This window comes from Scomber japonicus, chromosome 18 (genome assembly GCF_027409825.1).
Source record: "Scomber japonicus isolate fScoJap1 chromosome 18, fScoJap1.pri, whole genome shotgun sequence".
In the NCBI taxonomy this organism is placed as follows: domain Eukaryota; kingdom Metazoa; phylum Chordata; class Actinopteri; order Scombriformes; family Scombridae; genus Scomber; species Scomber japonicus.
Genome location: NC_070595.1, coordinates 25,330,198 through 25,354,089, shown reverse-complemented (window position 1 = coordinate 25,354,089; position 23,892 = coordinate 25,330,198). Strand labels below are relative to the sequence as shown.

Sequence of the window (23,892 nt, the reverse complement as noted above, 5' to 3'; positions counted from 1 at the left end):
CATGGGTTGATCAGTTGTGGGCATGTTTCTTCACTAATTATCCTGTCATTTCAGATCCTGTCATCCTCAGCAGCTCACTCCCCTCACCTGTGCTTCCCCGCCCATCTCCACCTGGTTGCAATCATCATCAGTTCCCCTTCATATACAGGCCCATTTCCACTTGTCCTCTGCCAGATTGTGTGTTTTCATGCCTGACTTTCCAGCGTTTTTCTGCCCGTTTCATTCCTGCCCGTCTTGCCTGGTTCCTGGTTTTTGGATTTTTGCCTGCTCCCTTGGATTTGTCTGCCTGGTTTTGACCCCTGTCTGTTTTTGACTCTGATTAAATATCTGTGGACTCTGAAAAATCTTCCTGTTGTCGTGCTTTTGGGTTCCTTGCCTTCTGAGCCGTTACATTTATTTTGAGTAAAGCATGAGAAAACCAAGTTAAATCCTATTAAAGTAGTTAGTCCATTGGGTACTTAGGTCACATTGAGTGAGTAAGGGCAAGGATCTGTGGTGGGGGTACCGATGAGATAATGAAATACGATGGAAGCAGTCGAGATGGAGTTACAGAATAATTCTCTGTAAAGTTATCACAGTAGCTAATAGTTTGCAAGATGAGATTGCAAGATAAACAGTAGGATATGGCGTTCATGTTACAAAGTAATCCACCAGGAATGTGTGCGTCTGTGTATTTGCCGGATGAAGTCAGGTTGTGTTGTGGCAAACGTTGAACAGCTGCGTTTTTGTGCTGAGCACTATATTTCCTGATTTAGTCACAGATCTGAGATTTGACAGTTGGCTTTAAGAGGTGCTACAACATCTTTGTGTGTCTATTTAAAGTTGTATTTTTTCAATGTGTGTATCAATGTCAGGATGTTGTGTCAGAGACTGCCCTATTTCAAAGGATGTTTACAAAGGTGTGTCCTCCAGAGGATTGACACTGGCAGGTGAGCCACCAGATTTAGAGGATCCTTTGGAGTGGGACAACCTTGGTGTCCTGTCATGATGTATTTGGTGTTGAAATGTGGACTTAGAAAGAGGTAGCACTTGAAATGGGGCACAGATCGTTTGCCAAATAGTTAGTATGACGTCTACTATTACTTAACAAATCTTATATTAGCACAGGAAATACCAGAATGACCTGAGGATACATGGATGATGTAGGTATCTCATTACTTAACGGATAAGCTGACTAGCAAGCAGTTCTCCAAAAACATGGTGTATTACTTCACAGCAAATTTAAAAATACTAGCACAAGCAACAAATAAAAACAAGAAAAAGCAGTGGTGGTTGTTACCTGGTTATCATGGCTGGGCAGGGCGCAGTAGCCCGGCTCCGTCCTGCGGAGGAGGCGTGGTGAATGAGTACGGAAAGGTCGGGGGGAATGGGAACAGACGGAACGCGGAGAGGGAGAACGAACAGAGCGTGGTGATGGAGATCGGATTGAGCGGGACGGTGAGTAAGTGACGGGGTGGGACTGGGAGATAACGTGGCCATGGTGGTTTTGTTTGGGAGGGCGAGGGGAACGAGGTGGTAGTTCGGGCGGTTTGGGAGAGTCAATCAGGTCAATTTCTGTGAGGATCGGGGGCGGGGGGATGAAATCGAGCTCCTCCTCCGGCGGGAGGATTTGCATTTCCGATGCGTCAATTTCAGCAAGCTCCGCCTTCGACAAATGGTCCACGATCCCGGCACCGAAAGAGTCTCCCACCACATTGATGGAGGTACGCATTCTGTCACTGAGTGGACAAACAGTTTGAGTGTCAGCGAGTTAAACAGACTCACCATGACCTGAATAACACCAACATATTCAAAACCCCTCCCACAAATGTTACTGTTTAAGCTTTTTCATTGATTGATTGATTGATTCCTTATTTCTTGCTATTCACTCCGCTCATCAGACACCTGACTCACAGCAGCCAGTCGACAGCGATGAGCAGACTGATGTCCTGTGTCGGCAGGCCAACGGCGGTCAGGATCAGCAGCATGGTCACCAGTCCAGCACTGGGGATACTGGCGGCTCCCACACTGGCCAGAGTGGCGGTCATACTGTGAGGAAAAAGAAGACAACACATCTCATTTTCAGACTGAAGTAAGGACCTCCGAAAAACTGATAGAGGGTTTAAGGCCTTAGTCAACCAACAAAGACAAAAGTATATTGAGATTTCATTAAATGTTGCACTTGAACACACCTCAAATGCAACAGGAAGTATAATTAGTCAACCAATAGAACATAAATGGCCAACTATTTTGAAAATTGAATAATCATTTTAGTCATTTTTTAATTAAAAAAGCCATAAAAACGTTTACTGGTTGCAGCTTCTAAAATAAGAGGATTTAAAACTTTTTATGTATCATACATGATAGTAAAGTGAATATGTTAAACTGTTGATCAGACAAAACTATACATTGGAAGAGGTAGACTAATCTTTGGGTCTAAGGCATTATATTTTATATTATGTTTTGTTGCAGATTAATTGATATTGAAAATAACCTTAAGTTTCAAACCTAGCGGAAAGCAGATATTGCTGAAGACCCTGAATTTAGACAGACAACAAAAACAAGCTAATCAAACATTTTCACATTATTTTAAGTCTCATTATAGACTTGGGATATAATTAAGAATGTGTCTGATAAAAAATATATACTGGCTCTATAAAGTTTGACTTTTTTTTGCATTGGCTTTGTCGGCTTGCGGTTTTTCCACGTGGAAGAAAAGAAAAGTTGAAAAATAAAGACTTAATGGTGGAATTCAATGATTCACAGCCACCAGCTGCCTTTTCTGCTGATTCAACATGTTTCGTCAGACACATGGCTCCAAATTAACCCAATTAACTATGTCTAAGAGGCCTAAGAGTCATCAGATACCACTCAGCTGCAGCATTAAAAGGGTGAGCACAACTTGTTAGGATAACTACAGGGTTATCATTTACACATTTATCATTATAGTTGATATTCTACCCTTCTGCAGAGAGTTGTGGAGGCAAAAGTTGTAGTTTTTTCTTCTCATTCAATGCGCTTTTAACCAAAGTGCTTTACTATTTTGTCTCTTATTCACCCATTCACACACGCTGGAGAATGAACCACCAATCCTCCGATACAGGCTGTGATACGACTAGCTGTATCTTCTGAGCCACAGCTGCCCCTAATAAATGAAATCTGAGCAATAGTGACCAAATAAAATATATAAAACCTTACTTCCCCCCAACTTCCTATCGATTTTGAATGTTGATAACCCTGTTTAACACACAAATGTATACAAGATGTGGTTAGAAATGCACATGTTTTTCTCTCTGTTCTTCCGTTGTTTAAGATAATATATATAGTAAGAATGCAAGAAGTGTGGATGCTCTCATATGTAAGCAGATTTAATCAATTTAAATAGCATTCTTGCATAAAGTATAAAAGGAAGCAGGTTATAATACACCTGGTTTTTATGTGTTAATTTCGCCACACATGCAAACTTGGGATGGTGGGATGAGGGGGAAATGTTTATTGCAGTTCTTTCATTCGCAACAAACAAAATCTCTAAATGTTTTCCTGGTTTTCTTCCTTAAATCTTAAATGCTGAAGAAGAATGTTGCTAGTCATGACATGTTTGCTATTAGAGGGATTATCTGGTCATGTTGGTCCCAGATGTGACTGAAGCCCAGTTGTGACGATATTTACTCCGTGATGTTATTCATGTGATCTCAAACCGCTGCGTTATATCTCATTTGATCGTTTCAGACAAACTGCGGCGCTAATTAACACCTCAATGCGACTGGGAGCTTCATTCAGGAAGGCAGGAGACATACACAACACATGTGGATCTTATTTTAAAACAATATACACACACACAGATGATGCAATATTCACACAATACTTTGCAAATTATATTTTTTTTGGAATTTGGTGGTTAGCCGTTGATGAATGACATACGATAAACAACTTCAAAGTGCCGAGCATCATTTGTAACCCCGCGGCAATAACAACCAATCGTGATCCAAGTAGACTGTTTCCAGTCAGACTGAAATGTTTTTGCTAAAACCTCAAAAAATGTGGAACAAATATCTCGTTACCATCTTACTTCATGTAAGCAAAGTTTAAGGCTGACATTTGTCTCCATATATTAAAATGAATTGTTGTACGTCACTTAAAAATGCATTTTGAATTCTTGTTTGCACTGGTGGTTAAAGATCCCCTTAAGGCATAAAAATAGTCTGTTTTGAATAATAATTTGTATCTGATGGTTTTAAATGGAAGTTAAAAATTCTTAAAATTACAGCTCGTGCTTCTCGCTCATTGAAAGAATCTATGAATATGCAAATTAAGTTCATTTCAGGATGACTTTTTCTCAGTGAAAAGTTCTCGTAGCATCAAAGTTTCCACATTAAACTTGTTTTATCACATTGCATACTGGACCGTGATTGGCTCAAAACTAGTTGTGATGTCACAAATCCTACTACTTTAAGGCGGGCACAGAGAAACTGTCCTCCTGAAGGGTGTCTTTATTTATACCATGTGATAAATGATTTCACATCAAAATAATTCTTGCATGTGGCGGTGTTTAGCTCAGTGGGTAGAGCACCCGCCCCATGGGTTGAGGCTACAGTCCTCGGGTTCGAATCCTGCGCCAAGCGGTCCTATCCTGCGTGTCAGTGCCCCCCTCTCTCTGCCTCTCATTTCCTGTCTCTCTCTACTAACCTCTACATTAAAGGCAAAAAGCCCCCCCAAAAAATAATAATAATTCTTGCATGTTAAAGAATAATTTGCCTCAGTAGAGCTATGCTTTGCAATTAAGTCTGAATTGCAGCTCTTATATAAATATCACAGCATCTGTATTTATATCAATTTATTTATTATTGCCATTTTTATATTCTCTCTTTTTTTTGTACCCATGTGTCTCATTTGCTGGTTTATGTTTATTGTCTGTTGCTGTTTTTATGGGTATTAGCCACAGAGTTCACACAATACAGGCATTGAATTGAATTTAATTGAAAAGCAGGGTGATACACTACATTGACATAATTGGGGGCAAATTACTTTTCTCATTGCCCAAAATAATAATAATAATATCATAATAATTCAGATAAATAGTAAAACAAAGGTCAAATAAATTGGATAGTATAACACATGTTACCTCTGAAGAAACTCAATTGCTGACAAATTAGTTGAACTATTTGAACTTTAAGAGAAACACTGCATATTTACATGTATGTTTATTAATATGCACTATCCCTAACAAATAAACTAATAAAATAAAAATGAATAAAACACTCTGTTGATGAATTTTAGCTCAAAATCTGTAGCTTATTGTTGCTTGACCTGAGGAAAGACAGACGGATGAACAGACCACACAAAGAGCCTTTACTAAGCTTTAAAGTGAGGTGTTTATGATCCAGATTTTTGCCCTGGATCTTTACTTTCATAAAAACATGTGGTGCAAAGTGTTTCTGTGTGTGGCTTTGATTCTATTGTTGGCATGTTTTATGATCCTCATTCTTAACGCTGCAACCAATTAAAGTCACTGCTGTCAGGAGTATGAGTGCTGGAAATGCCCTCATGTCTCCAGATTAATAGCAGCAGTTAAATGTAAAATATAGTTAAATGAATATCATCTGTATCGTGTGTGTGTGCGTGTTTTACCTGACAGTGATAATCTGTCCGCTGTCCAGGCTGATGCCATTCATTTGGGCGATAAAGATGGCCGCCACGGCTTCATACAGGGCTGTGCCGTCCATATTAATGGTGGCACCGATGGGCAGCACAAAGCGAGTTACGCGCTTATCGAGCTTCAGATTCTCCTCCAAACAGCGGAAGGTGACCGGCAACGTCCCTGCGCTGAGAAAAGACAAAAGGAAAAAGTTTTTAAAAAGATGCACAAAGAACAGGAGAAACAGGTTTGTTGTGGGATATAAAATAGGTAGACAGGTGGTGCAGAGGTGAGGAGGGAGGTGAGAAGGGGTAAAGTTGGGGTTAAAAAAAAAAAGAAAAAAAGAAATCTGAGTCGACTGACAGCCTCCTCCTAACAGCTGGTGTAGGCCACTGTTGCAATCCTCCAACATGTGAATTAAAGGAATTTGATTCCCGGCCCTGCTAAGCCTGGGTCATAATATAATTAGAGAAAACGTTGATAGGATTATCCATATTCACTAAAATCTCAGTAACGTGCCAAAATGACAGTTGGTTTCAGCAGCAACGCAAAGCAGAGCCAGGCAGGATACAGCGAGGCCAGTTTGGCTGGTGACGACTAATCCGAAGGCTTAGACATTTACAACACTGGATCTGTCTAACATGGTCTTGACTGCACTATGATAGCCTGTGCTTACACACATTTGGCTCTGCTGTCCTGATTTGTCAGTTTTGATTGCGTAAATACTGAATTTTACCTTTTGGCCTTTCAGATTTAACCCAAATAGCTGAAAGCGTGTGGCATGCCACGCCAATCAATCAGAGTAACTACTGCAGCTGCTCGAGGAAGAGATGTTGTAAAAGAAACATGTGACACACATGTGTTAACACATGCCCAAACACAGACATACACTTCCTGCAGGCTGTCCTACCTGCTCGCAGTGCCCAGAGCTGTGATCCAAGCCTGGAAGATTCCAGAGTAGAAAGTGAAGGGGCTTTTTCTGGTGATAGCGAAGAATATAGCAGGTAGGATCAAACCGCCGTGGATCACCAGGCCCACCATGACGGTCACCATGTACATGCCCAGCTGCCTGGCAACCACCTCCAGGTCTCCGATGGCCGCAATCTTCCCAGCGATGAGAGAGGCAATGCCAATAGGAGAGTACCTGGGCACAGAGTTAGAGAGACACATCAGAGATAATGATTAATATATGTGTACATTTATTCATTATGTATCAGTATTTTTTTTAGCTTTACATTAGATTTTACGAAGACATTACGAAGATAATTAATTGAGTGTACATTGAAAAAAATCTGATGTGTGGTGTATATAAATAAACTTGCATTGCCTTAAATTACTCATCATGTATTTAAAACCTCATGTAAACTTCTTCTCCAACTCACAAAGAAAACTCCCCAAATCCATTTTTTTCTAAATGATAGTTGTGCTTGAAACTTGAAAATGAAAGTTAAGGTGTTAAGCTCCTGCCTTTCTCATTCACGTTATCTATTCTTCTTCCACGGATGTCAAGTTCTTATCACCAAAGTTGTTGTAAAAAAGCACCGTTGTCACTCATTGACACTAGAGCTGTAACTAATGATTATTCTCATTATCAATTCATCTGTTGATTATTCCATTAATCAGTTCAGTTTTTGGTCTATAAATTGTCAGAAAATTGTAAAACATGTTGTTCACTGTTCCAAAGCATGAGGTGAAATCCTCAAATGTCTTCTTCTACAGTCCGCAAACCAAAGATATTCAGTTTACTGTCATAGAAGATGAAAGAAACCAGAAAATATTCACATTTGAGAAACTGGAACCAAAGAATGCCTTTTTCTTAGAAAATGAAATAATTAGATAGTAGATGGCAATTAATCTAGTAGCTGACAACGAAATCCAACACATCCTCATAAAAAGACAACAGTAAAGAACACTGGGGTAGAGTTTTGGGGGAAAAAATCATGGTTTGAGTTAAAATTTCCACTTAGCTTCAATGTGATTCATACTTCCTTAAAGTTAAACGCTAAACTTAATTAGTCATGGCAACAGTAAACACCACAACATTACCGTTTCTAAAAATATTTTCCCAACTTGTAGCTGGAAAATGCAACAAAGTTCACTATCAATCTAGTCGTCCACCAACCCGCCACAACCCAACAAGGTACCTCAGATAATGATTCCTACAGCCACTAGATGGCGTAAAGGTAACTAGAGGTCGTTTTTATTATATTATAGACTGTTGTTTTTCTTGTGAGGATGGGCTGACTAATTGATTGATTGGTAATTGCAGCTCAGCCTGAAACATTAGTCCATTTATCCATTAAAGTCTATAGTTTGAAAAAAAACATTCATTATTTCAAATCCTGTTAGTGCCAGGTGTTGTCTTATAACAAACACCAAATCAATCTTCATTTAAAGGAGCATTTTCACGACATAAGGACACAACATGTTCTCAGATCTCTGGTTTCCTGCTTTGAAGTGTAGTTTTTTTTCCATTTCATGAGTAGGCCTACAGTACGCTGTGAGGCATAAAGTATGAATTAAAACCCTTTCCTGGTCCGAGTCAAAGCAGGTCCCGTCACGACAGCGGCCAGGTCAGCTGCGTGCTGAGCCCCAACGCTGGCATTCATTAACAGTTGTTTGGTGGAGTAGAGTATGCCTTGTATATGGTTTGATAGATGTATGATACGTGTTTTTGTATACACTGGACTCTGTGTTTAGCTGGCTCCATAGACCTACAAGTAATCTGTTTATACAGTGTGAGTGATACGAACAAGGACACAATTCCTTTGGTGTCCAGCTGCACATGTAAATGGCCTAAGAGAGCTACAAGACAAGCATCCTGCTGTTTGTCTTCCAACCGCCTACCCTACCCCTCCACCCCCCCCCCCCCCCCCGTTCTCCTTCTGAGTGCCACTACTCTCTCTTTCTCGGCGGGTCCTGTGAAGCCTCAAGGCGTGCACAGCTCTCTGGAGGCATGCTCTCACACGCATCTTTCCACGTCCCGCTGTCCCTCCCGCCCTCCTGCATCTGCTTTCTGCTCTGCTGCCAAGTGGCTCCTCTGCCGTCGGTGGATCCATTACATTTTGGATGTCTTCCACCCCGGCTCCCCTGGGAGACCACAACATTGTTCCGGGCTCCGGCTCCTGCTACTCCCCAGCATACCACAGACTACAGCGTGTCCCAGGGAAACCCTCTCTCTCTCTCCTTCCATCTGTCCGTGTCCTTCACTAACGCACTTTCTCCTTTTGCCTCTTTCCTATCTCTCCTTTTCAATCTATCGCCGTCCATCGCCGTTGCTCGTTCCCACAATGTGTCTCATGTATACAATCTTCGCCTTATCCATCACTGTCAGTGTCCTCTGTGTGTGGTATCTCCAGAATGTCAAAGCAATGCAGCCGTTGGCCCACATGAGCAAAAACAGACACATGTTATGAGTTCGAGAACACACACAAATACACACACACACACACACACACACACACACACACACACACACACACACACACACATACATATACATGGAAGGGGGGGAAACAAGATACTGACCACATGATCATTGAAACCATCGTCATGATAATCTCGTTAAGGATGTTGAAGAACTCGCACATGACTTTTCCCCGCTCGCCCATCCTGCCCATGCAGATTCCAAAGGTGATGAAGAAGCCGATCAAGCCTTGATGGGAAACACAAACAAGCAAAGTAGCAAAATCACTGACAACTCCCAAGTCTATAAAAGTCTCTCAAAACAGATAATGCTCAAAATCATCAAACACAGAACTATCATATCATATATCACCGTCGACTCACCAAGAACGTTCATGCCCCATTTGTATTCCAGCTTCTTCTTGTTCACTAAGATGGGCTCGGTTTGGTTCGCTGCTACCACCGGGACCTTTTTCAGCACTGTCTGAACCTAGAGGGGCAGAACGACACTCAGTTATTCAGGGGATCAGACTGTGCTGCTTCACCGAACCCCGATTTATCACCTCATATTGGACCCAATTTTCTTGTATTTGGAATTTTATATTCATGAAGAGACAGAAACACTTATTAAAACAAACTTAATGCATACCAATCAGAATATCATCATCGTCATGGTTGCCAATTTAACTGAGAGTTTTTTTAGATTTTATTGTTATTGGCATATTTCGGAGCAGCAGTAACATCACCTACTGCAGGCTGTCATATCTTCTCCTCTCTAATATCTCTGTGACTGTCACATGACCGCCTCTGATATCAGTCATGAGACGCTTTGCTTTAGAAAGACATTATTTTTAGCATCTAACATCACATCAAAGCATTCCTTCTTCATATCTGACACAGTATAGAGCTGTTCTCATGACGGGTCGTTTTCAGCTTTTGACGTTCCTAAATTTGTTAAATTTTCACTGATTTCTAAAAGTGGAGTGAAATTCTTGTTTGGAACAGTTGAAACTTGCCCACAAATAGAGTGGGACGTGTAGTCTTATATGAGAATTAGTGATCAAATCACATAAACGCGCACCGACTCATGACCAGGTGATCTTCATCAGGCTGAAACGAGAGATTAATGACAATTTCAAGGAGTTAAAAGGGTTTGTTGGATCTTACTTGGAACATTTGTGCGCATTTGTACGTGCAAAGCTAAGAGAAAAAAAGTCAGGGGGTTTTAGTAAAAAAGGATACGAAAATGTTCTTGCTTGAGGCCCATTGTGTGTGGGCAAACAAAAGCTTGGCAGCGGGACGATAAACTCAGATCTGTGTTTAAACAAAAGGAAAAACAGACGGCAAGAGATTCTCCCATAAAAAATAAAAAAAAAGAGACAAAAAGGTTGAAAGGGGAAGGACGATTCCTTCCTGTAAAAGCAATTATGACTTTTACGACTTCAATGAATCCCTGATGAGTACAAACAAAAGAAGCAGTAAAACAGACAGAAAAGGAGGAAGATGTGAAGAAAAAGAGAGAGTAAAAAAAACAAAAAAACTGCTAAGAATACCACAGGGGGAACGTAGAGAGAGTCTATAAGCTCATGTTTAGCAGTACACCCTGAAGCCTCGCTGTGGTAAATGAGGATGTAGCATTACAGATGTAAAGAGATTAGCAGTAGCAGAAGGGCTGACCTTCACCCTGTCCAACACACACAACTACTTCTAATCATTCAGACACACACGCATAACAGAGAGAAGAGAAGGGAGAAACAAACAACAGGATTTGGACAGAAGAAGGCAACTGTCGCATCGTGATTGAGACTTGGATTATCGTTTTAAAATGATCAGCTTGGATAAACAGTAGTTGTCCCGTTCTTTCTGTCCGCCATTAGCCCAACTGAACATTACTGTAACTGTGATTTCAGACTGAAAACTACAATCTTATTTTATGGTAATGATTCAAAGATAGAAGAAGATGCATGTAGACTATTTCCTAAATCTCACTTTTCAGTATTAATATTAGTATTATTATTATTTCTTATGTAATTATCTAAAAGGGTTGCAACCAATTATTATTTTTTGACACATTCTCATCTTAATTATGTCTTAAAATTGATCAAGACAAAGCACAGCGGAGTGAAGCAAAAAGTAAAATTGTTTGATAAATGACACTTAAAATGTAAAAAAACAGTCTCCAGGTTTGCCACTTGTATAAAACTTCATCTTTAACTGAATAATTACACTTTCAGGACTGTCCATGCACAGGAGGCAGACATGGCCTCTTTGGTCCTTTGAGTCAAATCATGACTTTCACTTACTGCCGTTGACACATGTAGAAAACATTGTGTGTGAAGTTCTTCGGAGGAGGACTAGATTCCCTGGAGGGTCACCTGTGGTTAAAAACTGCCTGAAGTTCCTCCCGTCTGTCATAGTGCTCAGTAATACCTTATACAGACATACTAATGATCTCAACTCTGGCCTTTTCAAGACAGCGTAAAGTAGATTTTCACATTTTATTGAACTTTAAAAATCCTAGAATTTTTATAATAAACCAATATCACATGATCTTCATAAGCACGTGGAGGTTACTCAGCTGTCATGGAATTGTAGATGCTCAGATTTCAATTTTCTTGGCATTTTAAAGACCTCTTATACATGCTAGAGCTTCAAAGTTCATTCTTGACCTTGGAAACCAGATCTTGTGATATGATCAAAAGCTCCAGAACAACTACTTAATGGACCTTGTGGTGAGGCTGTTTTGTGAACTGCCGAAGAAACCTTAACGATGAATTGAATAATAAACCTTCTGAAACAGTATTTAGCTTTACTCAACGCCAGATCTCAGTGTTCAAAGCCCTTCTAATGAAACTAGTCAGTATCACCTTAAAGGTGTAACACATAAAAGAAGGACTTTGACCAGACAAGGACCCACGGACACATCAGCGTGGTTTTCTAATTGCGGAGCAGACCCGGTGGAGGGACAGACAGAGACCCGTTGGAGGACTGGAGAGTGAAGGTGGACGCTGATCTGCTGGACAGGTGAGTAACATCAGCGCTGCTTCACATAAACTGTAACGTTACCTGCAGACATTCAGCTCACTGTCTAGTTCGTCAGGATGTTGTTGTTGTGATGTTAGCTGTAAAGTAGCAGAGTTGTTGCTACAGCTGTTTGACGCTCTGCACGTTAGCTTTGCAGCTAACGTTAGCAGCGTGCTAACGTAACCTACAACGTAGCTTCTGTGTAGTTGCTCGTTGTGTATCTGGTGTTTGTCCACTGCTTTCAAAGTGTTTACAGTCATGAAGACATATAAACACAGGTTTGCTATCACAATAATCTCACATGAGATTAAGACGCGGTCTGGTGTTAGACAGGCTAGCCACCTGTACTATCAGAGCAATAAAAAACAAGGAAAAGACAACACTTACGCCATATCACAATATTACGATCCACAATCAAAGATGATATCTAGTCTCACATCGCGATATCGTTATAATATCGATATATCACCCAGCCCTAACTGGAAGTGGAAGACAAGTATTGGCAATGCGTGTTCTTTCTGACCCTTTTACCACATGTCTTACATTTGTATTTGGATATATTCAACCCTGTGGCATGCACAAATGAAGAGTGACAGTAATATAGCAACTGCACAGATGTGGTGCAGATGCTGAGGGTACCTGTTGGAAGCAGGACTGCACCAAGTTCTCCGGGAAGAGGTTTCTGATCAGGTCGAGGAAGGCGTCCAGACTGCTGACCTCCTGGTTCTTTGGGGCCGAGTTTTGACCGCCTCCCCTCAGTTTGGGGTTCCCCGGGTGAATCCCCAATACGAGGATGACCCCAAGGATGGCAGCGATTACAGTGGTGGACATGTAGTACACCATGGCTCTGCTACCCATCCTGCCACTGGAGCGGGCATCGAGACCAGCCAGCCCTGAAAGAGACGGATGACTGTTAGAGTTTTGTACTTGAATAAAAAATACCTGTAATAGTCCACACAGTTACTGGAGACAATTTTACACCTGCACTCCTCTGGTCTTTATCGCAAGTGTAAATTTCAGTCCAACACATCTGAGGTTCAGAGATATGCAAGATGGACAGACCCATTGATATTTGCATCCCATGGTGGAGAGTTTAAGTAGCTTCTCAACACAGATCAGAAATACATTTGGGGTAAAACATTAAAGGATATGGCTGGTGAGTTTATATGTTTTTCTTATGTAAAGTACTGTGTGTGTATCTAAACCTATTCATATCTTATTCCTCTGTGCATTAGACCTCCATTGTTGTCCAGAAACTATTAAAAATGTCATCGAGCCGCACGCCTGCACTGGGTGACACAATCCTTCATTACGAAGAATTTGGTCACGTCAGTTTTATTAGAAATTGCTCCAAAGACTAATAACAGCAAGAGTAGTTATGTGTGAGTGATTGCATAGGAATGTGATGGCGTCTGCCTGACACAGAACTGAAAACACAATCACTGTTATACTTTTGAGCCATTCCTAAACAAATTAATGTGACCAAACTCTTGGGGGTAAAGGAACGTGTCACCCAGTACAGCGGTGTGGCTAAATTTTAATAGTTTATAGACAACAACGGAGGTCTACGGCACAGAGGAATAAGATATATCAGGCTTTGGGTATACATACAATACTTAAAATGTAGAAAATTGCTAGCCTTAATCTTTAAACACTCTGCAACCTATGTTAGCCAGGCCATGTACTGTGAATGCAATATCTTTGGCTAACAATACTTAAATTATAATGTAAGAACAGTTAGATAGTTAGATACCATTGTTAATTAAAGTTAGATAATGCTCAGCATGTGAGTTTAATATACTTATACTGCATGTCATCATTAAGGATGCAATATTACCTTTATTCTCAAAGTACAGCTAAGACTGAAAGTAAAGTATTTTTTCATTGATCACAGGTTTGGAAAAGTGGATAATTTGATGTGAAGGTGCTAAATAAAACATTTGAGGATCCCCAGTGTCATTGGGATTAATTCTCTGAGGAACTATGAACTTACTTTCCAAGTTATAATCAAAATATATCTGCATTTGTGGAGATACATTTATTTGTCAGCTAATCCAAACATTAAAATATCTGTACATCCACAGGCGTGCTGTGCTTACATTTCGTGTGTGTGTGTGTGTGTGTGTGTGTGTGTGTGTGCATACTGTGCATGAGTAAACTGCCAGACCTGTGATAAGGCTGGAAATGATTAGAGGTAGGATGAGCATCTTCAGCATCCTCATGAGGATTTCTCCAGGGAAGGAAACCATAATGAGGGCGCTGCTGTCCGTCACCCTCGTGTACCGCAGCAGCATCCCAAACACCACTCCCATAACAACACCTTAAAGGAAAAGAAAGATTTTTTTAAATTCTTTATACTTTTGGGGAAAATTTAACTCTGGATTGCAGAATCTACAAACGAGGCTTAAGGCTGCGCACTTTGTTACATGCAAAAATAATACCAAAATACCAGCATGAAATACCAGAAATTTCTAAAACCACATGGTGACAGACCATAAATTTAGAGTTTATCGGTGAACTCATTGGCCGACCCCCGACCCCCCTCCCCCCAAATAATATGACATGTTAGAGAGTTCTGACTAATGTGAACCATCTGTAATGTAAACAGGTTTAAATCGAGGTTTAAATCTCGGTGACAAATGACCAACACAAATAGCTCACTACTTGACTTTGCTGGCCTTTTTTCTTTTTTTTTTTTTTTTAACAGATAACACAGCTATGCAGAAACATACCAAAGTATTTACAGAAGCAGACTGAAAGACAACAACAAGCTTGAGATGTATCATAGGAAATTTATTAGTCTGTACATGAGTCTGTGCATGTATATTTGCTGCAGCACTAACTGCAATTTCTATGGACGATAAAACTGACCTCACAGTGTAAATGTGGGGATTTAGGTTGTTAAATTATGTTACTCAAAAACTGAGATTACAGCTATTTTAGTCAAATGTTTCCTGAAGTCAGTCAGGACATAGCTTGAGCTCCCCAGTCCATACGTACCTCCGACAGTGAATCCCAGAAGCAGGCTGTGGGTGTTACGGCTGCAGTGTCCCGCATCTTTATACGCGACATCTGTGTTGTCATCTCGCTGGTTTTCTTCTTTCTCCTTCTCCTTGTTTGTGTTGGACTGGTTGGTTGTTGGCTGGTTTGTCATCCTGCCTGTGGAAACAGTGGGATACTTTGATACATCATTTAGCACACGCTGGCCTGCACAGTATTCATTGTCGTTAAATGATACACACTTGGCTCATTGTCTGATTTATCAAATGTGAGGACCCTGCAACTTTTTATCTCAAAGTGTTATAATGCTATTATGCTATTATGTTCATTTCCAGCTCTGTTTTCATTCTGGGATCTACTAGAGTTGCATGATTCACAATTCAATAAACATCTTATTTATCTTATACTGGCCCTTTACGCATTCTCTTCAGTTCTGATTAGCTAGCTTGCGAGGGGCAGCCGAATTAAGTCATGTTAAGTTACCATTGATGCAAACCCATCACTACCTGCTTTACTGCTACATATTAAAAGCTTATACATTAGTATATAATGGGAGACTTTTATTGTTATTGAGACTTTTAAGAATTTCAGGAAAAGCAATGTGTCACTGATTTAACTGAGTTTTGTTAGTGGTACTAAAAAACAGTCTTTATGACACGATATGGGGATGTTTGGAGCAGAAACAGCTACAATGATGATGTTTGATGAAGATCTGCAGATGACCTAACCCTAACCCTAACCACACCTCCAACAGGTAAACAACTTATTTTACTTTGCCCTGCTGTACAATGGAAAAACACTCATGGCTCGGCGTGACTACCCTCTAAGCAATGGGAAAATGCCTTAATGCTAGCAGAGCGTAGCAGTGACCATATAAAGAAATCCATCAAAAACCAACGTCGGCTTGGGCTGAAAGTAGAAAAAAACGTTGAAACCCTAGTGTTCAGAGCAGTTCGACACCAGTCCTGTTTGCTAATAGAGATCCATTTTGACGTATGTTTACCTCTGTAACATTATGTATGACTAAAAATAAAGAAGGGCGTAATACATCGCCTCTGACAAAACATTCTTCTCTTGTGGCGTATGATGATGATTCACATTGTTGCCATTCTGGCTGAATGACTCTGTTGTTAAATGGGGTTTAAAGGAAACAAGGGGCATGTACCACTCACACAATAAGAATTTCCTTTGAGTATTTGGTTTAGGATCCTAAGGGAAGTAAATGACTGCAGGGAACCCAACCACAGCACACGATGGCTAAACAGGACATGAGTCAACTCAAAAGATAATAAGATAATCTGTGCATCATCCTCTCAAAGGAAAAGACAGAAAATTACAAGAATTTAAATACACAATATGGAGTTACTGAAAGGAAGCGATATAAAGTCAACCAGAAGTCATGTGACCCCAGGCTGTCTGACCATCTGTGACTGAAGGCTGATGATTACGAGCCTGCAGTTATTCTTCGGCTCCATATTGGAAAGGTAGAGGAAAAAACAAGAATAAGAGTCTACAGCCATGCTTAGGGACAGCGTGTTTTCAGCTAAATGCTAACAACGGCAATACTAACATGCTGATACCACACAAAGATAATGTTTATCGTGTTCATCATTTAATTTAGCATGTTAGAATGCTAAACATTTGCTAGTCAGCCCTAAACAAAGTACATATAAGGCTGTTGGGAATGTCATTCATATAGACTCATGTATTGGTCAAAGTTATTACAATTCATCCTGATGAGGACATGAGAAGTGTGTGTACCAAAATGCATGGCAATCCATCCAATGGTTGATGGGATATCTAACTCAAGACCCCAAATATCTGTATAAAATTGTGTGCCAAATTCAACCTGTAGTTGTTGAGAAATTTCACTGGATAAGTGGGAAATTTGACCAGAGGAAAACTGAGTGGATAACCAAAGTCATTCAGATTCATCATTTGAGCGTTGTGGATATATGTACACAATTTCACGGCAATCCATCCAATAGTTATAGAGATATTTCAGTCTGGACAAAAGTGGCAGAATGACCAATTGACATTGCCATCCTAAGAGCCTACGGTGTCGTATGTCAAAACTAAATTTTAATTTGTCATGCCGCAATTCAGAAGCATGAAAAATCAGAAAGAATGCAACTAAATGTGGAAAACTATGTATATAACATTAAGAGTGAAGAGTGAAAAACCCCTGGCAGCCCACACCCATCAAAGTGGAGGTGAATGTGTCGGCTCTACTGGTGGTTAAACACAATTCCAATAAACACCTGTCAACTCTAAATAATTATTAACTCAAAGTATATTTTAGCTCAAGTGCAGTTCACACAAACTATATTGTTGTGGAAGCAATCCAGTTTCCCTCCAGGGCCAACCAATCATCTTGAACATAAGGAGTCGATGAGTAAGAATGTGTCTGCTGTCCAATAACACTACACATTTCTACTCAACAGAGAAATATCAAAGACCCCACCGCCACCATCTCTAAACATTAATCGCATATAAACACATCTGCAGAGCAGCGCAGCCATGCCAAGTCCTTGTCAGATGTATGAATGCCACATTTACAAACAGTCTGACTTAGTGAAACAATCGCAATCAGACATGATTATAATCCATCAGCGGCGTGGAAGACATTTTCTGCAGGGGTGTAGGGATACAGTTGCACACATTCACCAACAGACAAGAGGGAGCACAAAAAGTGTTACCTACAGTTTGTCTGACCTCACGTTTTCACCTCCACTCTCTCATCTTCTGCACCACATCTCTGCCAGTCTCAAACATCCCCGCAACAGTCGCCAGTGCTGGCACAAAGTCGGATTGCCAGTGTGATCTGAAATGGTACATTTTGGGGGCGGAGAATGTCCTGCCAAGTTTCAATTGCAGAGATATAATCCTCGGTGAACTATGTACCGAGGAGAGGAGGGGGAGGGGGTTCCACTGTTGTAGTCTTCACAAATCCTCTTTCCAATCCTTTTTTCATTCTTAGCATGGACATTGTTTGGCAGTAAAACATGTCATTTCAGTTATATATGTAATAGGGATGTGAATTGGGATGGAAATCATCCTTCCCAGTCATATTCTTGAGAAATGAACTCATGGACATGTTGGGATTTGGTGGTTGTCATTTTTAAAATCACTAGAAAGATTAAACCCTTTTCTCTATAGGTTGTTACGATGGTGTATCCTTGTTTGCCAGATGAAATCCTGTCAAACCCTGATGGATAAATTCAAAAAATTACAGGCGATCAAGCTAGGATCCAGCCTGTTTTGCTTAATTTGTAACATAACTGATGTATTAGAGATGCCGGTTAATCCGTTGTGACGAGGAAAGGTCATGAACTTTTGCAAAATACATAAAGCATCAAGCACTTTAAACCCCTGCTACACGTGTTAGTGAATTACACAGTGGGAATAAGGATGCTTGTCATCCTCTATGACGGTGAAAGCTGGATAATAAACCTGTGTTTCTGGAGCAGGTCAGATGGAGACCTGAAATAATGAAGCAACAGCATGTGTCCAGCAAGGTGGGCGGCGCCGAGGAGTATAAGCTCCAAGGCCATACTCAAGGACCTGACGTTGTGCTGCAAATCTGTCTTCCTTCCCCAACAGACAGATTATTTTCCAGCTCCAGGAAATGTCAGAGCTGCCTCAAGATGAAACGTAGCTGGACTCTAGTAACCAGCTCTCACTGGGCAGAAACAGATTTGCAACATTGTAAGATTGAATTTGACTGCTAGGTTTCTAATGTCATCGTTCTTGCCTGAAAAATACTAAATTTATAGGGGCACAAGAAACAGATGCTGCTGAGAGTATTGGATAGGAATGACTGGCAGTAGACATGCCTGTTACATCATATTACAGCTTAGCATCCCTAATAAAACACAGCCATTCAAGTCAGCGGGTTCAGACTGGTCATGCAGATTACAGTAAATCCTGGATTTCGTAGCAACATGACACAGGTATTACTACTCTGCCAGGTAGGCTGTGGTCCAGGAGGCTTTCCCTTTGAAGGGAAGCCTGGTCTTTGAGAGAGCTTTGGCAAGGCATGTTAGCATGTTAGCGAGCTGAAGCACAAGTGTGAAGGTGGAGCAAAGAGACAAGATCATAACCCCCCACTGTTATCAATGCAGTCAAGCCAGACACTGTTATTTCCTCATGTGCGTACACATGTGTTATTATGGTAATTTATTTTTTTTCCACTTGGAAGAACTGACTCATAATATTAGGGTTTGATTAAGAAAGTGAGATGAAAAAACACACTATTTATCCTTCTAAACACCAAAGCAATCCAAGTATAATCAATCACTAATTCCACTTCTGACACATTAAAGAGGAACTTAGGCATCTGCACAAGACTGAACCTGAATTATTCACTGTGGAGTTTCAGATTGGTGAATGGACTACATTTATATAGTGACTTCTTAGTCTTATCAACCACTCAAAGAATTTACACTACATGCCAAAATTCACCCATTCACAGACACATTCATACCTGGATGGAAAAGGCTGCCATGAAAGGTGCCAACCGCTTCCTGTCCAAAGTGCCCCACAATGTTTCTATGCTAACTCATTAACACACACACACACACACAGATGTTGCAGGCATCAGGAGTAATTTGGGGGTCAGTATCTCATAGTGTTCCTCGACAGGGTTCTAGCGGGTCCCCAGAAAAATGGGGGGAAATCATTTATTTTCACTATAATTACATCCATCCATAAGTTACACAATGACAGGATGTATTGCCCCCTTTTTACACCTTGCATTAAAATGTGTTGGGTGATGGGATTGCAATCGATAGTGCTTCACCACATGAAAGGAAAGGTGCATTGAGGACGCGTTGTGATCCGATCAGCCAATCCACATCTATTTATCCTTCTAAACTAAATGCCAAATCAGTCCAAGTATAATCAATCACTAATTCCACTTCTGGCACATTAAAGAGGAACAAAGACAGCTGCACAAGACTGAACCTGAATGATTCACTGCGGAGTTTCCAATTGGTGAATGGACTACATTTATATAGTGACTTCTTAGTCTTATCAACCACTCAAAGCACTTTACCCTACATGCCAAAATTCACACACACACACACACACAGACACACACACACACACACAGACACACACACACACACACACACACACACACACACACACACACACACTGATGTTGCAGGTATCAGGAGTAATTTGGGGGTCAGTATCTCACAGGGTTCCTTGATAGGGTTCTAGGGGGTTTTACTATAATTACATCCATCCATAAGTTACACAATGACAGGATGCATTGCCCCCTTTTTACACCTTGTATTAAAATGTATTGGGTGACGGGATTGCAATTGATTGTTTCACCACATGAAAGTAAAGGTGTAAATGCACCCAAGATGCATTGACGACGCGTTGTGATCCGATCAGCCAATCCACATCTGGAGGTGGTCAGGGATGCATTGTTGAACACAAGTGTAAATGCAACAACCACCATGTAATCAACTGTTCCAAACCAGTGAGGATTAGGGTTAGGGTTAGATGAAAAGATGGCAGCCATCTTTGAAGCTGCACAGTTCTACGGACTTTCTCTTGCTCTTCGAAACAGAGGAAGAAGCCAACTCTTGGTCTCGTCTTGATCCACGAGTATCTTCAATATCCATAGCTTTTTTGCTGCTTTCTTGCTAGTAGCTTAGTTCTTTAACTGGCTAATGGCTGCGAACCCTAACCCTGCTAACCCTAACCCTTAGTGTGGTGTTTTTATTAGATCCGCACAAACAAGAAGGGGATGTGATGTTTGGTTGTTTGAGTTGCAGAGAGAGCCATCAGATCTCAAAAACACCAGAGACACATATTAATACCAGGCGTAAATGTAATCAGATTCAATTACATCTAGATTGCATTTCAATACAAGATGTAAAGGGACTATTTGACTACTTTGGTCATGGATTTCATACACGTGCTGTAGTAAAACATCTAAAAGCAAAAATCTTATCAAATGGGGGTCCGTGGTCTAATTCGTGGCAGTTTAAGGGTCCTTGACATAAAATGATTGAGAGCTGCTGTCAGAAGTGGTATTAGTGATTGGAAACAGACATTTTTCTTTTAAAAGTATTCTGAATAGACCACTTAGGGTTTTAGTGAGTAATATATCTGAATGACCTTCCTGAAATTCCTCTGTGAAAGGATGTGGACGTTTTTCGAGCAGCTACCCGGAATTCTGTGGAATCTTTCTGAAGTGAAATCAGTGATGGGAAACAGACGATTTCTATTTCATAATAAACCGAAAATATGATACTTTGTTAATCTGTAAACTGTGAGACAGGCTGTGTATGCTCAAATTCCACAGCGAATTGTCCTGAGTCATAACCTCCTTGATGGGACAATGAAATTAATTTAGACATTTAGAACAATAAATAGCGTATTTCTTTATTTCATCTTTCAAAATCAAACCCTAACACAATTAATTGACTGTAAAGTAAATGAAATTGACAGCAAATTGAATGTTGTTGACAGATTATTCAGTTCTTTCAAGTGGGTAAAACCTCTTTACTGTAATAATACAAGTGTACAACGCAGACGGGAATAATGTGGCGGCTGGCTTGACCACAGTCTATTATGATGGCGATGACGTTGGTGTTTACATGCCCTCATGGACCAAATACAGTCACAAGACGGAAAGTCTCTCATAGTCACTTTCAAAGTAATGGGAACTAGATAAACATCAGCATCCTCAATGTAAATACTCTTAGAGTGCGTCAGATGTGTGACGATGACCTATGCAACGCGTGACAACCATCACAATCAGCCTCACCATGAAATCATGTACTTACGACACATCTTCTTAATCGTCATGGTTTCCAGACGACAGGCCGCGATGACCGCACAAGTTAATCTCCCAGAAGAAGAGCAAGCGTTGATTACTATAAATGAACCCAAGCTGTTGTAGATAAAGGTGCATAGAGCAAGATCGACAAGAAACTAGACTACCTCTGTTCTTAGTCCGGCTGAAACAGACTCAGTGTAAAACCCTTTCCTACATATATGTGCTCACAATCTTCTCCAACCAATCACTGATGTTGATTCAAGAGATCAAACAGATGCACACCAGCTATACATACAGATATTACTGCCCCCTCCCATCTAATCTGTCTGCCTGCCTCTGATCTTAGACAGTACTGTAGGTTTCAACAGCTGATGGAAACCAACACAAGAATCTGAATGTAGCTTGACTATAAAGTACGTATTTATTTAGCCTTTAATGCCACTTTTACATCCAAATGGTATGATGGTAAAGCTACAACTAATGATTATTTTCATTATTGATTAATCTGTCCATTTCTTCGATTAGTCGGTTCATAATTTAGACAATGAAATGTTTAAAAATAGGGAAAGAATTGCATTTGCAGCTTCTCCGAGGCCACAGTCATGTCTTCAAATGGTAAGATTTTAAATAACTGTCAATAGTCACTTTTGAGAAGCTGGTGCCATCAATAATTTGGCATTTTCTCTTAAAAAATGACTAAAATGATGAATCGATAATCAAAAATAGTTGTTGATTCATTTCTTATCAACACAGACTGGATTCCCATCAAATGCCAAATGTCAGTAGAACATCAAGACGATTATCTTTTATCTTCAGATCAGATCTAAACTGGTCGCCACCGACGTGATGAAACACATTCAGTCTAAATCTACACGTCTGAGGATTTTTATAAATATACATTTTAATATACTGTTTAGGAGGCATTTGTACATGTGTGTGTTGGTTGCTGTGTGCGGGTGTCTGTGTGTCTCAGAGGATTATTTCCAATGGTTGATTGTTTGGTGTGAGCTTTGCAAACGGATCGAGATATAATCCCCCACCCCACCCGGCCCCTCCCCACCCCTCCATCCTTCCCTCGTTCAGCAGAGGCAGACGAGGATGGTCGCAACACACTCCTTACACGTCAAAGCTGGCATCTAAACACACACGTAGTCGGGCGTGAATCAGTATGAACATTTAATTGTACCATTGTCTTGACCAGAAGTGAATCAGCTGCATTAATAAGAAGGATGAGCACTGATAGACCCTCCCTTTACTGTCAAATATTAATTTGAGAAACGCTTTTTCACTGAATTTGTCACATAATTCATTTGTTTTCCAGCTGGGAGTATCAATTTTAACCAAGATTGATGTGCTTACATCTTCGAAACATGGTTAAAATAAGTAGACAGTGTGAAAATCGGAGACCACAATTACTCTCTCTACCTTCTGCCATGAGAAATGTGCATTTACTAAAATGTGTGTGATGTACAAAGTTTGGTTCCTGTGGTCAGATCCATTGTTACAATTTGGTAAAACATTGGGTTGAGCTCTAAATTCATATATTATTGTATTTCCTCTCACTTTATTTATGTCTTTATTAGTGGTGTAATGCAGTCTCCTGCTTGTGTTTGCTGACATTATGCCGATAATACAGAAGTGATGATTATCTTGGCCAGATGTGAATCAGCTGCATTAATAAGAAAGATGAGCACTGACAGATGCCGACTTTAAATCTTCATCTGTAAAAAGAAAGTATGAATGTTTTTTTGTTTTTTTCATAACTCTCTTATTTTGTTTTCTAGCTGTCACTAAATTGACTATTTTGTCATTTTCCAGGCTTAATGTGCTTACATCTTCAAAACTTGGTTAAAATTAGCGGCCATCTGAGACCAGAATTATTACGTCTACCTTCTGCCATGTTACTGTGTCCAGTCCGCTGTGTGATGTATAAAGTGTGTTTCCAGTGGTCAGATCCATTGTTCTGATTTGGTAAAACATTGGGTTGAGCTCTAAATTCATGTATTATTGTATTTCCTCTTTACTAAAGCAGTAATGCAGTCTCCTA

At 40.3% G+C, this 23,892-nt stretch overlaps 1 protein-coding gene across 1 annotated transcript in view; it reads right to left on the bottom strand.

Moving 5' to 3' along the window:
- slc1a9 (solute carrier family 1 member 9) overlaps window positions 1-23,892 on the bottom strand; it is a 31,492-nt gene that overhangs the window by 665 nt on the left and 6,935 nt on the right. The window contains 9 exon segments of the mRNA XM_053338932.1: window positions 1,280-1,718; window positions 1,894-2,028; window positions 5,608-5,802; window positions 6,525-6,758; window positions 9,143-9,269; window positions 9,404-9,509; window positions 12,683-12,936; window positions 14,211-14,363; window positions 15,044-15,202. Of these exon segments, the coding sequence (XP_053194907.1) occupies window positions 1,280-1,718; window positions 1,894-2,028; window positions 5,608-5,802; window positions 6,525-6,758; window positions 9,143-9,269; window positions 9,404-9,509; window positions 12,683-12,936; window positions 14,211-14,363; window positions 15,044-15,202 (1,802 nt within the window).